The sequence below is a fragment of the Podarcis melisellensis genome (genome assembly GCF_964234715.1).
Source record: "Podarcis melisellensis genome assembly, chromosome: 2".
Lineage (NCBI taxonomy): Eukaryota > Metazoa > Chordata > Lepidosauria > Squamata > Lacertidae > Podarcis > Podarcis melisellensis.
Genome location: NC_138529.1, coordinates 8,391,205 through 8,415,055, shown reverse-complemented (window position 1 = coordinate 8,415,055; position 23,851 = coordinate 8,391,205). Strand labels below are relative to the sequence as shown.

General features: G+C 44.4%; 1 protein-coding gene across 1 annotated transcript; it reads right to left on the bottom strand.

Moving 5' to 3' along the window:
* Positions 1-6,603: 6,603 nt before the first annotated feature.
* Positions 6,604-19,416, bottom strand: LOC309362936 (aquaporin-2-like; the record flags this gene model as incomplete). Its single annotated transcript, XM_081898978.1, has 4 exons — positions 6,604-6,819; positions 8,744-8,824; positions 14,200-14,364; positions 19,054-19,416. The coding sequence occupies 4 exons, from the start codon at positions 19,414-19,416 to the stop codon at positions 6,604-6,606; spliced, it is 825 nt and encodes a 274-aa protein (XP_081755104.1).
* Between the last annotated feature and the right edge of the window lie 4,435 nt (positions 19,417-23,851).

Below are 23,851 nucleotides of genomic sequence, written 5' to 3'. Positions count from 1 at the left end.
GTTACTCGCGAGCAACCACCACCAGCACCTGACAGTCATCAAGGTCTATTTGCTTTCTTTTATATTTTTGGTTATAAGAAAACCCCCCCCTCTCTCTCTCTCTCTCTCTCTCTCTCTCTCTCTGTTTTTTTTTATAGAAAGAATCTAATATCAGAATAAGAGAATATTCAGCCCTTATATTAAAAATTCATCTCTGATGATAATGACACAGGTGACTCCTAAATAGGGAATAGTCTCAGTTTATATTTAAGTACAGGAGCACACTGGCGAGCTGTGCTTGTGAACAATGTGATTTGAAAATGTGATGGGTTGGACCAGAGGCCAAAGTGGGTGGAGCAATGGACTTGTCTCTTATTTTTGTACAGGACCTACATTCCAGTCACACCAAAGTCAGAATTTGAGAAACACACCCAACCTATCTCTTCATCCAGGCAAGCAGGAGACACAGTCACATTCCACCCAAGGGAAAGCTCTTGAAAATAAAATGGGGACATGCAAATTGTATTTTATGTCTCTTCCTCCTTCCCCAATTCATTTCATATTTTTGTGCAAACCTGCGTAATTTGCTGCTCCCAAATCAAGATGCAGTGGGAAATGTGCATACCAATGTATATATTAAGGGAAAGTGTGCAAAAAATGTTTGTATTAGTGAAAACAACATGGAAAAATATTATAGAGAATTGCTTGCAGAAATGTGTACGTTAGGGAAAATTGCATGCAAAATATGTATCAGGATAAATGTGACGAGTATGTATGAGATTGCATATGGCCTTTAAAAATAAATAAAAAACAGATGGATGCAGAAATGAGGGGAACTTAAGATCGGAAGACTTAGAGAAACTGAAATTGACAGATTGAGTCATCCCTACAGCACAGCTTGACTGGTGATATAATAATAATAATAATAATAATTTTTATTTATATCCCGCCCTCCCCAGCCGAAGCCGGGCTCAGGGCGGCTTTAATCTACATTAAATGTTTCCTGGAAACCCTTGACACATATTGCTAGTCTTCTAAAAACTCCTCTCTTTTTTGCTTCTCTTGACATTCTTTGGATCTGTCTACCAAGTAAGAACCTCCAAATTATTTTTGAAACTTCACCCTAGGCTAAGGATAGACAGCATGGTGACCTTTGGACTCTTGGACCACCACTTCCACTTACAGGCCAGGCTGGCTGGGGATGATGGGACAAAACATCTGTAGGTCACCACACTGGCTAACCCTACCCTAGGTAGAATGCAGTAACAACTCTATCTGCCATCATCTTTCTGGTCCTATTGTAGCCCATTCCTGATACTCTTTGGCTTGCAATGGCCAATGGGGAGCGTGACACTCCCTTCCTTCCTCTCTCTCTCCTTTTCTCTATGAACATGAGAAAAAAATATTTTGACTCATCCAGCAAACATCTCATTAATTCCACCAGTAGTCATTGAAGAATAGTCATGCACCAGTGGATCTTAAAGAGTGTAAATATAATTCCCACTTAGAGTTACTGACAGATGCCTAATCTAGGGATGCAAATGTGTGCATGGTAAAATGCTTCACAAACAGACGATAATCCGGCTTGTCTTTTCCAGGACTGTTAAAAGTTGGTAGCTGCTATTCATAGCTCGGTTGACCTGGGTACCACAAGACAACTTGCTACTTGCCATGTGCTGTAGGAAAAAAGCCCAGCCCCTTGGCCAATGACCAGAATATACACTGTGATCTACATACATAACAAGAGAAGAGCTCTGCTGGATTAGACCAAGGCCTGTCTTGTCTGGTGACCAACCAGATGCCTATGCAAAGCCCACAGTTAGAGCATAAGCACAATAGCCCTCTCCTGTTGTTGCTCCCCAGTGACTGGTATTCATAGACATAGTCCTGTACTGTGTCAAATTGAATATGCCCCATAGTATTACAGAGGGGGGGAAAGTGTACTATTATAACACAGAAGAAGAAGAAGAAGAAGAGTTTGGATTTGATATCCTGTTTATCACTACCCTAAGGAGTTTCAAAGGGACGCGGGTGGGTCTGTGGATTAAACCACAGAGCCTAGGACTTGCTGATCAGAAGGTCGGCGGTTTGAATCCCCACGATGGAGTGAGCTCCCATTGCTTGGTCCCTGCTTCTGCCAATCTAGCAGTTCAAAAGCACGTCAAAGTGCAAGTAGATAATTAGGAACCGCTTCGGCAGGAAGGTAAACGGCATTTCCGTGCACTGCTATGGTTCGCCAGAAGTGGCTTAGTCATGCTGGCCACATGACCCAGAAGCTGTATGCCTGCTCCCTCGGCCAATAAAGCGAGATGAGCACCGCAACCCCAGAGTTGGCCACAACTGGATCTAATGGTCAGTGGTCCCTTTACCTTTAAGGAGTCTCAAAGCGGCTAACATTCTCCTTTCCCTTCCTCCCCCACAACAAACACTCTGTGAGGTGAGTGAGGCTGAGAGACTTCAGAGAAGTGTGACTGGCCCAAGGTCACCCAGCAGCTGCATGTGGAGGAGTGGGGAAGCGAACCCAGTTCACCAGATTATGAGTCTACCGCTCTTAACCACTACACCACGCTGGCTCTCCAGAAGAGAATGAAAATAGAAACCATGTGGAGGTGGGACTGCCATTGGGACTAGCATGGTGGGCAAAGGATTAAGAACCCCTCTCTCATGACATGATCCAGCCCCTGTTTCACGAAAATCAGGTATCCACTGGCAGAGTACATGACTAATTAAACTATCTATGGCCTTTAAAACTCTGTGTGTGTGTGTGTGTGTGTGTGTGTGTGTGTGAGAGAGAGAGAGAGAGAGAGAGAGAGAGAGAGAAAGTAAGTAAGTGAGAGTTATTGTTTCATTTGTTACTCATAGAATCATAGAGTTGTAAGGGAGCCCGAGGGTCCTCTATGCCAGCCCCCTGCAACATCAACCATGTTATATATTTTTGTGTTTTTATATTGTATACCGCCCTGTGATCCTTGGATGAAAGAGTACTATAGGAATTTTTAAAATAATAAAAATGATTTAAAAATGACAATGCCTTATCCAGTTTGGCCATTTCTACTGAAAATTGTGTCTGTGTGATCACAGCTGTAGATGCACCACCCTGTCTTCTGCTTCCTTCCTTGTCACACTGCTTCCTTATCTTTACAATCCTGGGCTGCACGCGTCTTGGCTTCATGCCATTTCATGATACTTGTCAGTAGCAGCCATTACTACCAACGCGATCACATCATAAATAAGGACGGGCTCAGCTTGCAATGCCGTTACAATGCCACACTATCACCGCTTCCACGCCCTAACCCTCGAGTGTGTGGGTACAATGGCTCATAAGCACCTGGCCACCAGTGGTTTATCCAAGGTCACAGAACAAAGCAAGGAACAGAGGTATGTTATCGTCCCGTCGTATCAGTGTGCCAAGGTCACAAAGAGCTTCTGTTTGTGCTGGAGCTACGGTTTCGCTCAGGCTGCATTGGTCCGCTAAGGGAAATCACTGCATTGTGTTCTTAAATACAAATTGGATTTTCCATGTGATGCCTTTTCTGCTTGCAGGAACTGGAAAAGTTTTTCTTCCACACTGCTTTGCTTAGTGTAAAGGTAAAGGGACCCCTGACCATTAGGTCCAGTCGTGACCGACTCTGGGGTTGTGGTGCTCATCTCGCTTTATTGGCCAAGGGAGCCGGAGTACAGCTTCCGGGTCATGTGGCCAGCATGACTAAACTGCTTCTGGCAAACCAGAGCATCGCATGGAAATGCCGTTTACCTTCCCGCCAGAGCGGTACGTATTTATCTACTTGCACTTTGACGTGCTTTTGAACTGCTATAATGGCAGGAGCTGGGACAGAGCAATGGGAGCTCACCCCATCACGGGGATTCGAACCGCCAACCTTCTGATTGGCAAGTCCTAGGCTCTGTGGTTCAACCCACAGCGCCACCCGCGTCCCACTTTGTTTAGTGACTCAGTTGCATTTCCCTGCACTGGGAGGTTGTATATATTCTACTTGGCTTGTAATAAAAATAAAAGGAATAATTCCTGGAATATAAAAGCAGAATGACATTTCTGCACTATTCAGCTGTCTTTGGGAATTGTCACAGAGCACACCAATTCAGCAGTGCAGCATATGCCTGCGCTGCCCAGGGTGGGTGCGCTCCTGAGGGGGGCATGGAGCAGAGGGTGCCCTCTCAGGCGTGAGATAGCCGCTTGGGTGCCTGGAGAGAGCAAGCCGCCCATGGCGGACGTTCGGTGCGCGGCCCACCCGCGACTCTCAAGCCTCCCCCCAAGCTGTCAAAGAAGAGAAGAAGAGTTTGGATTTGATATCCTGCTTTATCACTACCCGAAGGAGTCTCAAAGCGGCTAACATTCTCCTTTCCCTTCCTCCCCCCCAACAAACACTCTGTAAGGTGAGTGGGGCTGAGAGACTTCAGAGAAGGGTGACTAGCCCAAGGTCACCTAGCAGCTGCATGTGGAGGAGCGGAGACGAGAACCCGGCTCCCCAGATTACGAGTCTACCGCTCTTAACCACTACACCACACTGGCTCTCGAAGTGGGAAGGGGGGGGAATGCTGTTTGCAAAGCAACGCAGCTCCCCCCCTTACCTCGATGGCTCAGGGTAGGCCTGGGAGTTGCAGGCGGGTGGCATGCTGAATGTCACCCCCCTCAGTGAGGGCACCCGGGGCGGACTGCTCCCACTGCCCCCCTTCCTATGCCCCTGCACTGATTACAGCACAATCTCTTGATCAATCAGGCTGTACTCTTGTATTTTCTTATATCATGGCGCTGCTGCTTTCTACAAAATGCACTTTTTTAAAAATGAAAAGCAGTACAATGGTACCTCGGGTTACATACGCTTCAGGTTACATATGCTTCAGGTTACAGACTCCGCTAACCCCTAAATAATACCTCAGGTTAAGAACTTTGCTTCAGGATGAGAACAGAAATCGTGTTCTGGCAGCGCGGCGGCAGCAGGAGGCCCCATTAGCTAAAGTGGTGCTTCAGGTTAAGCACAGTTTCAGGTTAAGAACGGACCTCTGATACAAATTAAGTTCTTAACCCGAGGTACCACTGTATCTGGGGTTGGGGAAAATAAGTGAACAAGCGAAAGGAACTAGTGTGGCAATACGGGAAGTAAATCTTTTCAGGTTGATGCTTTTTTACTTCTGTTTTATTTGACAGGTACTGATCCATCCAACATCTTTGCCCCGTTAAGGCAAAGTTTACATTAGGTTGTCAAGTAAGGTTGTGCACAAGGATATGACCCAGCAGAATCTAGGGTGTGCTGTGCCAAACACAAGAAGATGTAGTTAAAGTACAAAAACCAGAACATGGTATGAAAAGGTACCCCAAAACTATGAGGAAGAGGATCACATTTGCTTAATTGCACAAGTAAGTAACATTCATCAAAGCATTTTAAAGGCAACATACACACCACACAGCCTAAACACTCACACCTCCCCAACATTCAGAAAAATGCTGAAAGCAATAAGTTGATCTGTTTGGCTATGCAAAAGTTACAGTCATTAGTGATGATAAAGGACATGTATAAGACTATAAAACTTTATCAACGGCTAATATGCATGCACAGCTCTCTTCTAAAAGAAAAATGGAGGTGGGGAGAGGATGGTCTGTAATCTAGTTGGGGCTGCTTCTTCTCTTTGGTCTTTGCCAAGTGTGCCATCCCACAATTTGAGTGCGCCAGTGGAAGTGGAGGTAAGAGGGTTAAGAAAGCAAAGTGGGAAAAGTTAACTCTGTGATACAAGAAGGGTAAAATCAGGGTTGGCTACAAACACATATTGAGAACACTGTGTGTGGCTTTGATCAATAGGCATGGGCTTATCCTAATTATTTTCTGGACAGTCATTCTGCTTTAGTTTAATACACTCACATGCATTTTAATAAGTGGTCAAACCCTCACAAAAGAAGGACTTGCTCTGTGCAGAGTAAGAACCTTTCAGGGAAGCTAAAGGATTTGGCTGACGTCTGCAAGATTAGTGGTGCAATTCTAAGCACGCTTATTCAGAAGGAAGTCCCAGTTGTCTAACAGGGCTTATTGTAATCATGATCACTTGGAAGTAAGTCCCATTGAATAGATCATGACTTGCACTTGGGTAATCATGCTTAGGATCAATAATGCAAATTTTGCCCTTGCTTTTTACCAGTTCATCACTCTGAATGCCAACGTGAGAACTCTAAAAGTTGTGGCTGTTATTTCTTCAAGGGAAATGGCCAGAGACCATGTTATATAGCTGGACCGTCATGGTCAATGACTCTTTGACCCAAATTCTAGAGATCCACATGAAGTTTAGATAACTAGACTCAAGGAAGAAGAAAAAACAATGTTCTTTCGTTAATTTGTCAGGATGCACAAGATGGTGGCATGTGATGGTTTCCACTGATCAATAAGTGGATCTCAAATCTCCTCGGGAGAATCTTTCAGAGCAATGGGCACTTCTCTTACAGCCTGAGCTAAAGATTTAAGCTCCACGGGTGGCCCATCACAGATGACCATACTGCTCCCAGGGGAGATATTCATTGTGCATTGACAACATGAAGATGAATGCACATTTGAGCCAGAAGAAAACACCAGTGGATGTAGCTAGCTATAGCCTGCTCCTTTCATTGTTCGTCGGGTTGGCTTAGACTTTCTCCATCACACTTCGAGGCAGGGTCTGTGGGGAGTGGAGCTCCATTGATTGCCTCCTGCGAACATCACGCTCCTCCCAGTCTTCTTCCGGCTCGTAGCCTTTGAAGATTGCTAGCCGCTCCGAGAGGGTCTTTGCATGGGGGAAGAGAGCATAGTGGTAGAGCAAGGAAGCCACCACCGCTCCAGCCATTGGACCCAGCCAAAAGACCTGAGGGAGGAAAGGAGAGAATGAGAGAGATACAAGGTTGATGGTTGACCAGGATGAACATTCTTGGATAAATTCTGGTACCAAACCATTTATAGAAGGTAGCATTGCTTCTCAGCCTTTTGGCTAAGATTAAGTGTAGTATAGAAGATAGCTCCTCCCCCATTAGACGTCACAATTCTAGTTCAAGGTTTCCCACAATAGGGCATTAGAGATTTTTTTCAATATATTGCAATTAATGTAATTAGGGGGAAAGAGGTATGGGTGTGTCGGCGCAGTTGGAAAACTCAAGATTACCAAATAGCTTTTGGCCAAATATTTAGTTGGCCATTCCAGTTTCATGTGCAGTTCCTCACGTCTGCAGATCCTGGTCACATGCAGCTTCCCCCTCCACTCCTTTACTCTCCCAGTTGTCCTGCTCCTTTCAGATTCCTCCCTCTGGCTTTCTCCTTGCTGTTCTGGACCACTTCCTCTTCCCAACCCCATCTGCATTAACCAACTCTTTCCATCCCCAGCTTCTGTTGAGCTCATGTCCTCTCTTCTGCTCGGTGATTGAACCTGGTACTTTCTGCATGCAAAAGTTGTGCTCTGTCTCCGAGTTACAGTTCTTCCCTAAGAAATCAAGAAAGTGTTGCCTATAACAGATCAAAGGCAATGGCCCTCTATTGTTCCATATCCAGCTATTTGCCACTGTTGAACCTGCTTAGCATTTGATGCTAAGCAGTTATAGCTGTTGTTACTGAGCTATAATTACTGCCTCATTTTATCTCTGGGCCCTCCTTTCTGCCCTGCTCTCAAGAATCCAAGTAGTTCGGTGAATGGCAACCCTCTTTGTTACAGCAGGGCAGCTCAGGGACGCTTCATAACTACTACAATAATAATAATTAAAAAAAGCCTTATCACATGTGTTTTTGGTTTGGCCCAATATGTGGGAAGTTAAAGAATCAATGGATATCTGCCAAACTTGCTAATAGCTTTTACTTCCTTCATTCTTTCACCTCATTGAACACAAATGTTAAGTTGTCTCCATATTTAAAAAAAAATTGACAAAAGAAAGATCCAATGAAAAACTACCCTAAAGCTGGCTAAAACCAGAATCTGAAGAACTCATTCAGGTGTTAACTAGAACCAGAATGGGGTTTTTAATCTACTGCCGAGTCACAAAGAACAAGCCACTTAAGCCTTTTCTGGCTTCAAACCAGTTCAACCAATGGAAGACAATCTTACTTGGCTACAAGTGATCCCCAAAGAAAAACTTGCCTATGGTTCTTGTTGCCAATCACTACATCTTTCTTTCAGTTGCCAGCTCTTGTATCCACATAATAGTCTTCCTTTGCCAACAGGCTTTCTGATCCCTGAAAAGTAGGGAAATCCACATGGCCATAAGCATCTCATCTGGCCCAGGCCTTGGGTTGGTCTTGCATATGCTTCAATGGTCCGTATTTTACCAGGGATGGTTCCAATTACTGGCACGTGTCCCTGTGAAAACACTGACCCTGTTTTGTTGCTGTTTGGATTTTGGGGATTCCCAAAATGAATGCAAGGCTGGCTCCAGGTATAAGAATCCCCATCATTCCCTCCACCTTCTCCTCACACTCAACTCTATCAGCCATAGGTATGGTATAGGCAGCATGACATGTGTGCTGGGGCGGCGCAATAGAACTGCCATCCTAACACTAGCATTCTACTTATCACAGTAGGGATGGGCAGAGTTGTGGGGAGGTTGGGGCCATGCAGGTACAGTGGCAGGACCTCCTCATCTCACCTGACCCTCTCACTGGTTCACTCATGTGGCCCTGACATTGCTGGTTGCTGCCCCAGCTCTTGCCCCATCCAGGTAAACAGTAGTGATGCTGGTATAAGGAGGATAGCTCTGTAGTTCTGAAGTCCACCCCCACTACTGGGAACAATCCATTAGGAGTCTTACCCAGTGGTTCTCAAATTCACCCACAATCACAGCAGGACCAAAAGATCTAGCAGGGTTCATGGAGCAGCCGGTGTAGTAGATCTAGGGGGGAAAAGAAAAGCATTTATTGAAGAGGAGTTTGGATTTGATATCCCCTTTTATCACTACCCGAAGGAGTCTCAAAGCGGCTAACATTCTCCTTTCCCTTCCTCCCCCACAACAAACACTCTGGAGGTGAGTGGGGCTGAGAGACTTCAAAGAAGTGTGACTGGCCCAAGGTCACCCAGCAGCTGCATGTGGAGGACCGGAGACGGGAACCCGGTTCCCGAGATTACGAGTCCTGCGCTCTTAACCACTACACCACACTGGCTCTCAGTGCTATGGATATTAGTGTTGGAGTCAAAACATTACCTTTATTTGGGTAGTGACTTGCTGAGTTAAAGAGGGGGAAATAAATGATGCCAAAAATATTGAGGATGTTCTTGTGGAAACATCAAGGGTCATTATATTTTATCAGTTTCCCAAGACCCCTCAAGTATCATCTGGTCATCAGCCCTTTCCCATGGTTCTTGGGCATCTGATGGCAGCCATCAGGCAGGAGAACAGGGCCTAGGGCATGCCTGAGGGCCTCAGATAAGTGCATTATTTCTGTCTCAGCAAATGCTTCTTACTACAGAGTCGTGTGCTTCCTCAATGCTGTGAGTATACGGGACTGTTTCTATGGGTCTTTCCCGGAGAATTAGTGCAACTCTTTAGTGTGTGACTTTTAAAGGTCACCTGATAAGGGAAACATTTTCTGAAAGAGCTTCACCAAATAAAGTATGCTTGAGTCGTGTGTCCCGTCCACACCCCTTGATTTTATTGTTTTATCTTTTGTTAAACCACTTTGAGGTCTTTTTCAAATAATCAAGCACTGTATACATTTTATGAAATAATAATTAAAAAAGCATGACACATGGATGAAAGCTTGGATTTTCTATTATTAGTTGTTCAAGGATACTTTCACAATCACTCTTTGGAAGGTCAAACAACACATGGCAAAAGGAGTGGTGGTGTAGTGGTTAGAGTGGGCAGATGCAGGTTCAAATCTGCACTCACCCATGAAGTCCACTGGGCGACCTTGGGTCAGTGACTGTCCCCCAGCCTAACACACTTCACAGGATCAATGTGAGGATGAAAGGGGTTGAGACAGAAAGAACTGTGCATGCTGGAGGAAGGGCAGGGTGTAAATATGATAAATATCTGTGGTTAGCTCTTCTGACATTTTCCTTTAATGCATGGAGGGAATCTATCATCAGCTTTAGCATCTTTTTTTTAAGGGTGTGCATCAGTTCTATGTGGAGTCCCCATAAAGAAGGAAATCAGGGTGATGTGAGGTTTTTCACCCTTTCTTATTTTCTCTAGGTCTTACTTTCTCTGCAAGAAGTAAGGCTGCCCAGAATATTCCCAGTGGAGTTTCTGAAAATGTCTGTGTTGTTGTTGTTGTTGTTAATTATTTTGTTAATGCACAGCAGCAGATAACTTTTAAAAACTAAAAGTTTGCTTTTTTAAAAAACAAACAAACAAACACCTTTCTATGTTGTTCTTCATTAAGGAACAACAAGCCAGAAGTTTTCAGAACCCCACAGTCCATATCCTAGACCATGGTGACTAGTGATTATTGGGACTGGTAGGAGACAAAAAGACCATGGCAGGCAGAACCAATTAAATTTAACTTAGCACCCATCTTCCTCATTATTGAGTTCCATCATGGCAACACTCGGGATTAGGAAGAGGAAGCTCACAGCAGGCACCATCTCCTGTACTGAATATAAATTAGAAGGCAGACAGAGGGGGGATGGCTGAAGGCAGACAGAGGCTCATGGGCAACACCCCATTTGCCCTAATTGACCAAACTCCACTGGTTCTAGACAGCCTCATGTTGGAAGATCTACCTGATAGTGGAAAGTAAGGTGTGAAGCTGTGAAATTTTCAGAAATATACAGGCAAGAATGCACACCATTTTGTCTCTTAATTCTTTTAAGGCAGGCATAGGTAAACTCCAGCCCTCCAAATGTTTGGGACTGCAATTCCCATCATACCTAGCTAACAGGACCAGTGGTCAGGAATGATGGGAATTGCAGTCCCAAACATCTGGAGGGCCGGAGTTTGCTTATGCCTCTTTTAAGGTAGAAAGAGCAAGAGACAAAGCCCTCTTCCTCCACACTCCATGCAAAATATGAAACTAATGTGAGTTATGGAGGAAAGTAAAAATCTTCTAGTTCCCCCATAAAACTCTCTGGATTTAGTTGTCTGCAATTTGTCAGTCTTAATCCACTTTGGAAGGGCTCCCATGCCTGTAAATTTCATCCACTTTGGCCAAAAGGTGGAAAAGTTCTATCCATTTTAATATTCTCCATCCTAATGAATGGGGAATAAAGAGCTTCACCTTAAGAGTGGTTTGGAATCTGAAACACAGGCTGAAGCAGAGAGAGCACAATGCGACTTAGAAACAGAATACAAATACTACTACTACTACTACTACTACTACTACTAATAAACACACAGATCCAAGGCCAATCTTGAGGCCTTGTTTTTCCCCCCAAAGAGAAAACAGCCAGTGGGCTAGGGGAGATTTATAGTGCAATCCTAACCACATACCATATTTTTTGCTCCTTAAGACTCACTTTTTCCCTCCTAAAAAGTAAGGGGAAATGTATGTGTGTCTTATGGAGCGAATGCAGGCTGGGCAGCTAAGCCAGAAGCCAGAACAGCAAGAGGGATAGCTGCTTTCGCTGCACAGCGATCCCTCTTGTTGTTCTGGCTTCTGAGATTCAGAATCCCCCCCTTCTTTTCCTCCTCCAAAAACTAGGTGCGTCTTATGGTCTGGTGCATCTTATAGAACGAAAAATATGGTATATACTCAGAAGTAAGTCCTGTTGAATTCTGTAGGGTGTACTCCCAAGTAACTAGGGATGGAGCCTTAGACCAAGATTGATTCATTTTTTTAAAGTTGATAAATCCACTAATAGATCTTCATTACATGTGAAGTTTGGCCTCGTGGCTTTAAAGAATGCAAGTGGAGTCAAGCGTGGCTGTAGCTGTCATAAGAGATTGTTGCTAATGGCAGAGCATGTACTCCTGTGGATTAAGGAGCTTGGTCATGGCTTTCAGAAGAATTCTTGAACTATCTCTAGCTCTTCAAAGAGAACAACATCTGATGCCTTATGTAGTGCAGTGCTTCAATACCTCTGGTGCTAAGGAGTGGCTAAGATGTGGCCTATGGGTTGTATTTGACTCACCCCAAGGCTTATGAGCTGGATGGAGCATTCTTAGATTGCAGTTTTGTGCATATTTACCTGGGATTAAGCCCCATTAAAGGAATGCGGGTGGCGCTGTGGGTTAACCACTGTGCTGCTTGGGCTTGCCGATCAAAAGGTCGGCGGTACGAATCCCCTCAATGGGGTGAGCTCCCGTTGTTTGGTCCCAGCTCCTGCCAACCTAGCAGTTTGAAAGCACGTCAAAGTACAAGTAGATAAATAGGTACTGCTCCGGCGGGAAGGTAAATGGCATTTCTGTGTTGCTCTGGTTTCGCCAGAAGCAGCTTAGTCATGCCGGCCACATGACCTGGAAAAACTGTCTGTGGACAAATGTCAGCTCCTTCGGCCAGTAAAGCGAGATGAGCGCTGCAACCCCAGAGTCGTTCGCGACTGGACTTAATTGTCAGGGGTCCCTTTACCTTTACACCCCATTAAACACAATGGGACTTACTTCTGAGCCAACACGTACACAATCTCACTGTGAATGAGTGACAGCAGGCCAATTAATAGTCACTAGCTCACATGAGAGTCACGTATCACATGGAAAAACCCTTATTGCAGTCAAGCTGTCATGAGTTAGTAGCAAATATCTGAGAAAGCAGCCCAAAGGCAGAGGGGCAAAGACTGAAAGGGGGGCTATTTAAGAGGGCAAGAGAGTCCTTGTTTGTAGAATTTACAGGATCTTGCCACCCCTGCTTTCCAGTTCTAGCCAATCAAGACAGAGAGCTAGGAGCCATTCATACATTAAGATATACTCAAAGAAGAAAGGAACATTTTATTGCTTCCCCAGACACTGTATGCTAGTTGGCCCTGTGGTAGAAGTCTGTGTCTTTGAGGACCTCAAAATCCAGTCATTTGAGTAAAAGCTGCCGGCTATTATCATTATTACCAGATTTTTCACTAGGAAGTTGTTTCACTAACAAATGCTCACCTTACTACTTTTCTATCTTAATGCTAACATTAGGTCAGGAATTAAGACCAAAAACTATGCTATTGTGACATTTTGTTTCGGAAACTTTGATCCATTAGCCTTTTCATTTCTCTGTGGCTCATTTTTCTATCCATAAAACAAGAATAATTTTGGGAATAAATTCAACCTTGCACTAAAGCAATCATTCAATCAGGGCAAGCTTTTGGGTTACTTCTGAAGAAACTGATGAAAATGAAAATGATTACCTGCTAAGCCAGGGCTGAGTCAACACCATTTCATATGAACATATTTTGGGCTGCACTAAAAATAAAAATAATAATGCCTTGCATCCTACCTTTTGGGAAATGTGTTTGTGTGTCCTTGTGAAAATATTCAAACATTCATTTAACTCGCCCCCATGTCTTCTAGCCAAGTCTGACTAGGTACCAGTTGATGTAGTTTACTGAATATATGGGCGAAAATTTTGTTTAATTAAAAATGCTGGTAGCATTAAGATAAATTCAACAGTGTAAATAAGTTTTGATGGATGTAACGATGGATTACTGAATGGTTTAGTTCATGTAACATATGCAGGGATGTGTGGTATGCAAAATGAACCATGGATAGAGAAGAAGGGAAGTTCTTGATTTAAGGTTGTTTAAATGACTATTTTGAAATGTAAATTAGAAAATTTAATAGAAATTATATATACATATAAAGATGATGTCATCTTGTTCAAGATGTGATCTCTGATTGGTTGGGATGTGCAATGCGATTAATCCCTAAACGGCCTCAGTCCAGTATACATGAAGGAGCGTCTCCACCTCCATCATTCTGCCCGGACACTGAGGTCCTGCACCGAGGGCCTTCTGGCGGTTCCCTCACTGCAAGAAGCTGCAAGAAGCCAAGTTATAGGGAACCAGGAAGAGGGCCTTCTCAGTAGTGGCACCTGCCCTGTGGAACGCCCTCCCACCATGTCAAAGAGAAAAATAACTACTTTATTTTTAAAGAGATGTATATTTGAACATTTGAAGTGGGTGTCAGGAGAAATTTCCACCCAACCAAAACAGGTGGATTAGAATGAAAAATTGAAACCGATGCATATTTGGTGCAGTCCCAACACCAACCTTTCCTCCTGATCTCCCAGCCCTGGGAAGCTAAGATGGGTGTATTGCACCCTCTTAAACTCAGGGAACACATGCCCTGCTGTCAGTATTTCCATCCATGCATACTCAACAGTTGTCAATAAACGCTCTTGAGATACACACCCCAAGCAGGTGACCCAGGACTACAGAGAAACCAATGGACAAGGCTGGGGATCCCAGGTTATCGCTCCTGCGGTCATCAGTTGAAGCAAAAATGCACAGGACCAACTGGAAGGTGAGGAACACTTCCATGGTGACCGCCTGACCTGATGTTGTATTATTGTGTACCTGAAAAAAAATAGAAGAAAATTAAGCACTTCCTTGAAGATTCTTGCCATTGTGTCACACACTGAAGATGGTTTAACTACTAGCATTTGGCTATGTGACTGTGTCACAGAGTTAAGGGCAGTTATGAGTTTGAGCAATGCAACTGATTACGTGATATATATATTTTAGCAAATAGTGATAAATATGTGTTTGTGTGCGTGCGTGCACACACACACACACGTGTGTACTTGGGTGAACCTTTGTTTCCACTTTGGCACAAGGTCCCTGCAATAGTTATCTGTTGACAACCTTGAATGAACACAAAGATAACATCTCTATTATTTGCCTCTTTTGCAACTACAATGGCATTTTGATTTGCCTTAATCTTATGTAAGTCGTGGGCAGGTGGGGAAGAGAATGATTTGCAATGCCACTGGCATTCTGGCAACAGCAAAGATTTTCATCTGTGACGCACTTGCCCTGCTGGACACAATAAATATAAACATGCTTCACTCTTGAAATTTTGAATACATGACTGCACAGATTCCTGATATGCTTATGCCTAGCTTGAAAAAGGCACAGCTAAAGCTCAGACCTGCCTAACTGTATTGTTCTGGAGAGATGCTGTAGTAGACAACCTCTCTGTTCTTGGGCAGCCCAAATCAAGGAGCAAAAACAGGAGCTTTATTGAGGCTCTGGTTCACCACCATACATGACTGGTTGACTGCATTCATCTTGGTAGATCGCAAATTGTGTCTAGGGGCGGTTCAAGTTCTTTCCACATGATTGTTCTGGGTGTGGCTCACAGGAGCACTCCTGCAAGCTAGCATTCCACACTGAGGTCACTCTAAAACTACACCATTTGTGTAATTTATTATCCCGCTGGAAAGGAAGTGGGATGGGGTGAGGAAGAGCTCCCTAACCCAAACATATGAGACCTCTCAGTCATCGCCCAAGCTTCTCTTTGAAGCATAGTCTTGCTTTACTTAGAAATACAGTGGTACCTCGGGTTAAGAACTTAATTCGTTCTGGAGGTTCATTCTTAACCTGAAACTGTTCTTAACCTGAGGTACCACTTTAGCTAATGGGGCCTCTTGCTGCCGATGTGCAGCCGCCGCCCGATTTCTGTTCTCATTCTGAAGCAAAGTTCTTAACCCGAGGTACTATTTCTGGGTTAGCGGAGTCTGTAACCTGAAGCGTATGTAACCCAAGGTACCACTGTAATGAAACATCGTACATTAATGTCAAAGTGCAGAATCTGATGCTCTAATGACAACATTTGCATTTTTGTAGCACAACCTGGGATTCATGGAACACACACAACAGCCCTACAGAAGATGTATGGCAATTCATGCTGTCGAAGAAATTGTTTTCCTCCTTGTCCAGCGGAGATGCCTGATGTGACTCAGTCAGTAGCTCATTAGGGAAGTAAACTGAGTGATAAGAATCAGAACTGAGTCCATGGAGAGAAGGGAAAGGATCCCAGAGCATTGAATCATCCAAGAGCATTCTGTTGTGGTAATCCTGTGAATGTTCCAGCACATATGGCTTGATGGCAACTTGTCAACTTCTGGAAGAATTTCCAAAGTTTCATGCCTTTCAAACCTAGCTATTTAATTAATATGGTTTCCCAATGAGAACACTGAGTTCAGAAGATAATGGTGGGTACTAGATTTATTATACCTAATACCGTTATGTCTGGAGCAGTTATCTTTATTCACACTACCTCAACTTCCCCCTTCCCTAATTTGTTTCCTGGAGAATTCATGTTTCCTCTCCTTGGAGTAGACAATGTGGAGCCCTCCAGATATTGGTGGACTACAACTCCCATCATCCCTGATCATCGACTGTGCTGGCTAGGGTTGATGGGAGTTGTAATCCCAAGCGTTTGGAGAGTACCACATTGGCTCTTCCTGTCTCATTCCATATATTTTCTACCTTTGTGCTAAAGCTTTACAAAGTGCAGTTTGACCAAAAGGGAACTGTCAACAAAAGCATGCTATTTGTTCTAGCAGAACAAAGAAGTAAACCAGGGACAGGCAGCCTAAGGCCTGGGGCCAGGATCTGGCCCACTCACCTTCTAAATCCAGCCCATGGACGGTCCAGGAAGCAGCATGTTTTTACATGAGTAGAATGTATCCTTTTATTTAAAATGCATCTCTGGGTTATTTGTGGGGCATAGGAATTCGTTCATTTTCCTCCCAAAATATAGTCCGGCCTGGCTGAAAAAGGTTGCTGACCCCTGAAGAAACTTTAATAAGCTACCTCCCACAGTAGTATCATGAGCTATCTCATGACTAATGCCAAAAAACTATAACACTGAGAGTCATAATCATTCTCAAAGAATGCTCGTTATGACATCCAAATGGATGTGCATTTAGCAGCTCTAGATCCTAACTGAATATAATTATAATTATGTAAGTGTCCTGATTTTATTTTATGACTGGGTTGAGTAAAATCAGTATGTTAATAATGATTAGGGCTGTGAACAGAAAACAACATTTAGCTCAAAAGGTCTGCTTATGGGCTCCATGCTTGGCCTCAGAGTGGTCTCACCTCATTGCCTCAAATCTCAGGCAATTTGTTGACAAAGTGGAAGTCAACAAATGCACCACAAAATCATTTTTGGTAGTAGCATGGAATTTGTTGGCAGAATGGATGGAACCTGCGATTTTCAGACAAGAAGATGCAGGGAGGGGGTTTGTGCTAGGAAACTCTAAAGTTTTGGATGTTTTTCCAAAGAAGATGATTTCACACTGTGAGCAATTTGCACATGACATGCAACACTGAGATGGCCCCTAGGTTAGTACTCTGCAAAATATAACAAGGATAAGTCGATAATTGGATTGTTAAACTTTTCAGAAACATTTGAATGTACATATGGTTAAATCAAATTAGTTCGGGTTAAATAGAAATTTTCTATCTCCAAAGCTGGGGAACACCCCAGTTTAGGGCCCCTCTAGACAAACTTTTTATTGCACATTCATCATTATTTGTGCTTATGATGCTATTGGAGCAGTTAAACACAGCCACCCTTTCAATATTCTAATCAGTGCATATTCTGTAACTTCCCATTGAAATCCCCTATCTTTTCATAACACAAACACTCTGGTTCCCCACCCCGCACACTGTTACTGTGCTATCAGTCCTCTGGGCAGCAATACAGTGGTACCTCTGGTTACATACTTAATTCGTTCCGGAGGTCCGTTCTTAACCTGAAACTGTTCTTAACCTGAAGCACCACTTTAGCTAATGGGGCTGCTGCACCGCCGCGGCGTGATTTCTGTTCTCATCCTGAAGCAAAGTTCTTAACCCAAGGTACTATTTCTGGGTTAGCGGAGTCTGTAACCTGAAGTGTCTGTAACCTGAAGAGTATGTAACCCGAGGTACCGCTGTAATGCGGTTACGCTGGGAAGCATCACAGATGAACTAACAAAGCAGAATCAATCTACACACTATTGTTGTGTCAAGAACATGTTGCAGAACACACCCAAAATAAACACTCGCCTTGAGAAGCCCTTTACGTGAGCCAAAACAAACTGATTCAAACCCATCATATGCCGAGTCAAGGGTGCAACAAGGTCAATTCCTTTCCTCAACCTGTGAGTCTCCAACCTTCATCCCATGCCTCAATAGTACACCACCTTTCAGCTTCCAAACTCCTTCCTTTGTTCTTTCTCACCTGTTTAGCTTGCTGCTGCTCCTCTCCCTTTCCCTGTTAGTAAGGCTACTGGAAAAGCTAGTTTTTTTCTTTATTTTTGTTTTGCTGGCAACAACACACAACAGGTAAAAGTGCTTCTTGCCCTTTAGTTTTAAGTGGTTCGTGATAATCTAGCTTCTTTTAATTTGCACTGACAATTGATAGCTCCATCTGAGTCTTTTTAAACCCAGAAAAATTGCCTAACCCAGTGTTTCCCAAACTTGGGTTTTTGGGCTACAACTCCCATCATCCCTAGCTAGTAAGGCCAGTGGTTAAGGATGATGGGAATTGTAGTCAAGAAACAGCTGGAGACCCAAGTTTGGGAAGCACTGGCCTAACCTATACAGGTGTATAATCAAACTAAATTGGGAGCCCCCTCCTCTGCAATTTTCTTCTTCTTCTTCTTATAACAGCCTACAACAAAGTCTAGCTGTCACTGCCATGGATCAGAACAGGAGTCTCATTGCAATTTGTCTTCCACAATCCTGGATTGTACTGAAGGGTGTCAGTAGTGGGCCAGTTTGGTAATGTAAGGCGTTGGACAGGTCTAGGACACACAAGACTTGGGCTCAAATCCCAGCCATGAAGCACACTGGGTGACCTTAGGCCAGTCACCATCTCTCAGACTAAGTTACTTCACAAGGATGTTGTGGAGCTAATGTGGAAAGGGGGAGAACAATTTAGGTCAGGCATAGGCAAACTCGGCCCTCCAGATGTTATGGGACCACAACTCCCATCATCCCTAGCTAGCAGGACCAGTGGTCAGGGATGATGGGAATTGTAGTCCCAAAACATGGAGGGCTGAGTTTGCCTATGCCTGATCTAGGGAGCCCCAAGCTCCTTGGGGGAAAGGCAGAAATAGAGAATAGAGAGAAACTGGGGGTCCGTGATTTCTTTTTAGCAAAAGAGCAATGCAAGAGACTAATCTGGGTTTCTTGAACATCCTAGTATAGACACACCCTGCTTTAATCCTCCATCCCTCCCACTTTTGCAGGTCCTGGAATCCTTACCCTGTTGATGGACAAGCTTCCTCGGATGTGAGGTGGTGTGATTTGATGCAGGAGGGCTGCCCCTGTCACAGCTCCCAGGATCTGCGCCACCACGTAGAAGATGGCCCTCAGGAAGGAGACCTGGGAGCCTACTAGGCATGCGACAGTCACAGCAGGGTTAATATGGGCCCCGCTGACATGACCCACAGCCTGGACCAAGGTCGCTATAGCCAAGCCAAAAGCCAGCGAGATCTGGAGAACATTGGGTGGGGACATAGGCCAGTTGAGTGCCGCCCCCAGCCCAAAGAAGATGAAGAGCAGCGTAGCTAGAAATTCGGCAAGGACAGCTCGAGTGAAGGCCACGGAGCGGAGTTCCCACATCATGGATGACGCAAAGACAGAAGAGGCTGAGACCAGTAGCTTCAACTCTCTGGCTTAGTGGTGGGTGCTGTGTATTCTGGTTGGATGAGGAGGTACAGTCTGCAGGTCTATGTGTGTGCATATATATCTGACTGCAAGAGATCTCTAAGTGGAGGTGGAGTTTGGAAACTTAATGCTTTTCCATGCCTGTTCCACCTGAGGAGGTTTCAGACCCTGCCTTCTTCCCTGGTAACCTGGGAAATTAACATTTGCCAACCTAATACCTTTTTTTTTTTTTTGGCCTTGAGAGAGTTCACCTGGCAGTCACAGGCTAGGTTGCAATATTTCCTTCCACACATCCACAGATTTCTTCACCTCTGCCCTTTGCTTCTTGTCTTTTAAGTTGCTTTGTTTGGTTTTTTATATAATTTTATTGATTTTAACATATAAATTATAAAATGCACCACAAAACTTATCACTTATACAATCTTTTTAGACTTCCATCAGCACCTCTGATGATCCACCATTTTAACCACTTCTTACGCATTTCTTAACTTTATATTGCCTTTACATCTCTTAACAAATCATCCTTCCCCTTATCCATTTTTGCAATACTTCCAATAATACTCCTCACAAAACTTCTTGCAGACCTACAAATGTTGTCTGATCTTCACAAATACTTTTTAAATAGTCCGTAAATTTACTCCAGTCTTCCGTGAATTTCTTTGTTTTGTTTTTTAAAAGTGCTTTGTTTGTTTCATTCTTTGTCTTGTTTTGCTCTCTAAACATGTTTCTGAAAAGCCCTTGACAAGGAGCTGTATCCCCCCCCAAAAAAACCCATTTACTGTGGCCTTTGTGCTATGAGGACGATGTGGATGGATGGAATGCCCTTCTCAGGGTCAGAATTGGCACCAGATGCCCTCTGTCAGGCCCTGGCACCAACACACCCTGGCAAGTTCCAGGCATTGCATTGTGGGAAATTTTAAATCAGCAGTGGGGAAGCTTTTCCAGCCTAAGGGCCACATTCCCTCCCAGGCAACCTTTTGAGGGCCACATGCCAGTGGTGGGCAGGGCCAGAGGCAAGGGGGGGGGTAAGCAAATGCAAACCATACCTCTGTACTGTAGGCTAACGTCTACGTACTCCCAGACCCCCTTCTTTATCCTCCATGCAGGCATGCAAGAGTTCAAGGATCCCTTGCAGCAAGGCAAAAACATTAATTTCTCATGTGTGGTGCCGTTGAGAATGACAAGTGCCGCCATTGTGAATGACACGGGCTGCCGCTGGCGTGGTGCGTCTTTGGTAAATGAGTGCACAAAGTTGAAAGTCCTTTAGTGAAACAGTAGGTATACATTTCGGTAATAACTAGGTATATATGTATTTTGTTTTTCTAGCCTCCCCAGCCACTCTGGGCAGCTTCCATAAAAACCAAAAATACAGTAAAAGTACCTTGGGTTAAGTACTTAATTCGTTCTGGAGGTCTGTTCTTAACCTGAAACTGTTCTTAACCTAAAGCACCACTTTAGCTAATGGGGCCTCCCACTGCCACCACACCACCAGAGTACGATTTCTGTTCTCATCCTGAAGCAAAGTTCTTAACCCGAGGTACTATTTCTGGGTTAGCGGAATCAGTAAGCTGAAGCGTCTGTAACCTGAAGCATATGCAATCTGAGGTACCACTGTATATAAAACCATAACCAAAAGACCTTCCAGTAACACCTTAGAGACCAACTAAGTTTGTTATTGGTATGAGCTTTCGTGTGCATGCACACTTCTCAGCACACGAAAGCTCATACCAATAACAAACTTAGTTGGTCTCTAAGGTTTTACTGGAAGGAATTTTTTTATTTTGTTTCGACTACGGCAGACCAACACGGCTACCTACCTGTAACCATAATCAAAAGAAACAAGTATGAAAATAACATGTCTGCTGAATAAAATAAAATGTAAAAAGAGTTCTACTGTCATTATTCACATGAATGGAGGTAGCCCTACCGTATTGCCGTTTGGGATGCTTGCTGGACTAGAGGAACTATGATATTTATTAATATAACTAATGAGTGGAAGAAGGGACGCGGGTGGCGCTGTGGGTAAAACCACAGAACCTAGGACTTGCTGATCACATGGTCGGCGGTTCGAATCCCCGCGGCAGGGTGAGCTCCCGTCTTTCGGTCCCAGCTCCTGCCCACCTAGCAGTTCGAAAGCACCCTTAAGTGCAAGTAGATAAATAGGTACCGCTTTATAGCGGGAAGGTAACGGTGTTTCCGTGTGCTGCGCTGGTGCTGGCTCGCCAGCTGCAGCTTTGTCACACTGGCCACGTGACCCGGAAGTGTCTTTGGACGGCGCCGGCTCACGGCCTCTTGAGCGAGATGAGCACGCAACCCTAGAGTCAGCCACAACTGGACCTAATGGTCAGGGGTCCTTTTACCTTTAATGTGTGGAAACCATGCAACCTTGAAATCACCCTATTTTGCTTTACTCTCAGCGACTCGCCTATGTTTGAGCAGAACTCTTCTTAAGTTCTTACGAGGCTTGCTCTAGAAGAAAAGGTTCACCACCCAGTAGTTTGCAGATGCGTGGATGAAATATACTCGGAGTCGAGAGTGGATTTCATGCTCTTTATTCAGCTCATAGTGCTGAGGAGGAATGGAAGTTCCCCCACAATATCTGCTTTAGATACATTATTTACACAATGGGCTGCACGTTTTTGGCTAATTCCGGGATTCTCCTGTAGGCCAATCAGGTTGTGGATTCACTTCCACCTGGAGCTGGATTGGGTGGCTCCTGCGGACCAATCATACTGCTGCATTGTTCTAGGACCAATCAGACTGCTGCATTCTGAATTCTATTGTTCTAGGACCAATCAGACTGCTGCATTTTGGATCCTATTGTTCTAGGACCAATCAGACTGCTGCACTTTGGATCCTATTCAACTCAGTACATAACAGTGGATATGTTTCCTTCTCAAACCAGTATCAGAGGTCATTCTGGTCAGGCCATTATGAAGGCCTACATCCCAGAAGGAGCCCCATTGCCTCTAGGCCCAGCTCTCCCACCTTGCTGTTGATTCACTTGCCCACCCTGAACAAGTGAGCAGTGAGGAACAAGCAGCAGCTGTAACTTCCATAAGCCTTCTTCTCTCTCCCTCTGGGAGGCAGTGCCAAATGGGCTCAATGGAAGTAAGTGGCAGCAGCAAGGCAGGAAGCACCATAGCTCTATGGTAGAGCATCCATTTGCATACCGAAGGACCCAAGTTCAATCCATTGGCATCTCCAATTAGGGCTGTGAATTTTCCCAAACTGAAACCCTGGAAATCTGCCAGTCAGTGTGGGCAATAGAACTAGATGAAGCAATGGTTGACGAGATTTCACCCCTCCCATATCCAAGAATCTGCTGATGAGTCTGGTGATTTTCCAGAGAGGAGGGGCGGTGTTCTGCTCTCTACTTATTCCGCTCCAGTCTAACATCAAAAAGTCAGTCAGTCAGTGTGTCGGAGAGAGAGAGACTGAGAGTTAGAGATCGTGTGTATAGATAAGGTTGCTGCTAAGAGCAGCTGCAGGCACTCAGTGCAGTTCAGCATTCATTTATGCTTAGACCTCATTTAGCTCTGTATATAGTTTGTATATTATAGTTGTAGATAGAATAAAAGAAGATATTCTACAGAGCTGCTCTCCGAGTCGTTTATGCTCTGCTGTACTCTGCTATACTCTGCTGTGCGACAACTGTCTTCTTGTGGGAGTGAATCCGGTGCTCACAACACTAAGCTGTGAGTCCACAGCACTTTGACCTGTTCCTGTGCAGAAGGTGGTCTCTGGAAGTGCTACCCAGCACGCCTAGCCCAGTCGGGGCTGAAGTGGATGAGTCCAGTTAGTGGCACTGGCTCAAGGGCGATGCTGACAATGGTACAAGTCAAGTTCCTATGTTCCTATATAAGGAGAAGGAAGTGGACTCACCCAGGAAGGAGCTCTACTGAGGCTATCTTGCACAAGGGACCCAGAAGACCTGGAATTGGCCCTGGGCACATGGAGATTCAATATTTGGATATTGATGTGTGGATAGGCCTCATGAATGGAAAAATTAGAACGTTGACACCCAAAATATCCTTGCTTTGTTCACCCATCCTGTTTCTATAGCTTTGGCACATTTCAGGAGCAAGTTATTGATGTGTCCCTTTGGGTCCAGTTCTTCAAAGTCCAGTAGCTTAAGACTGCAGAGAAAGTGGTTTAAGACTGCAAAGAAATTAAGCATGCGTTGTCTTGGAAACCGAGGGGTCAAAAGAAGATATTCTTGAAATGACTTGAGATAAACAAGGCTCGCTATACTCCAGTTCTGTCATTCCATAGACTTCATATGTGGTTAACAACTATGGACTAATTGTTATGCATCCATTGGCCCACCTCATTGGAAAAGTCCCAGTTTCAACACTGATGTCAATTATCCAGGATAATGGTTGCACTAGGT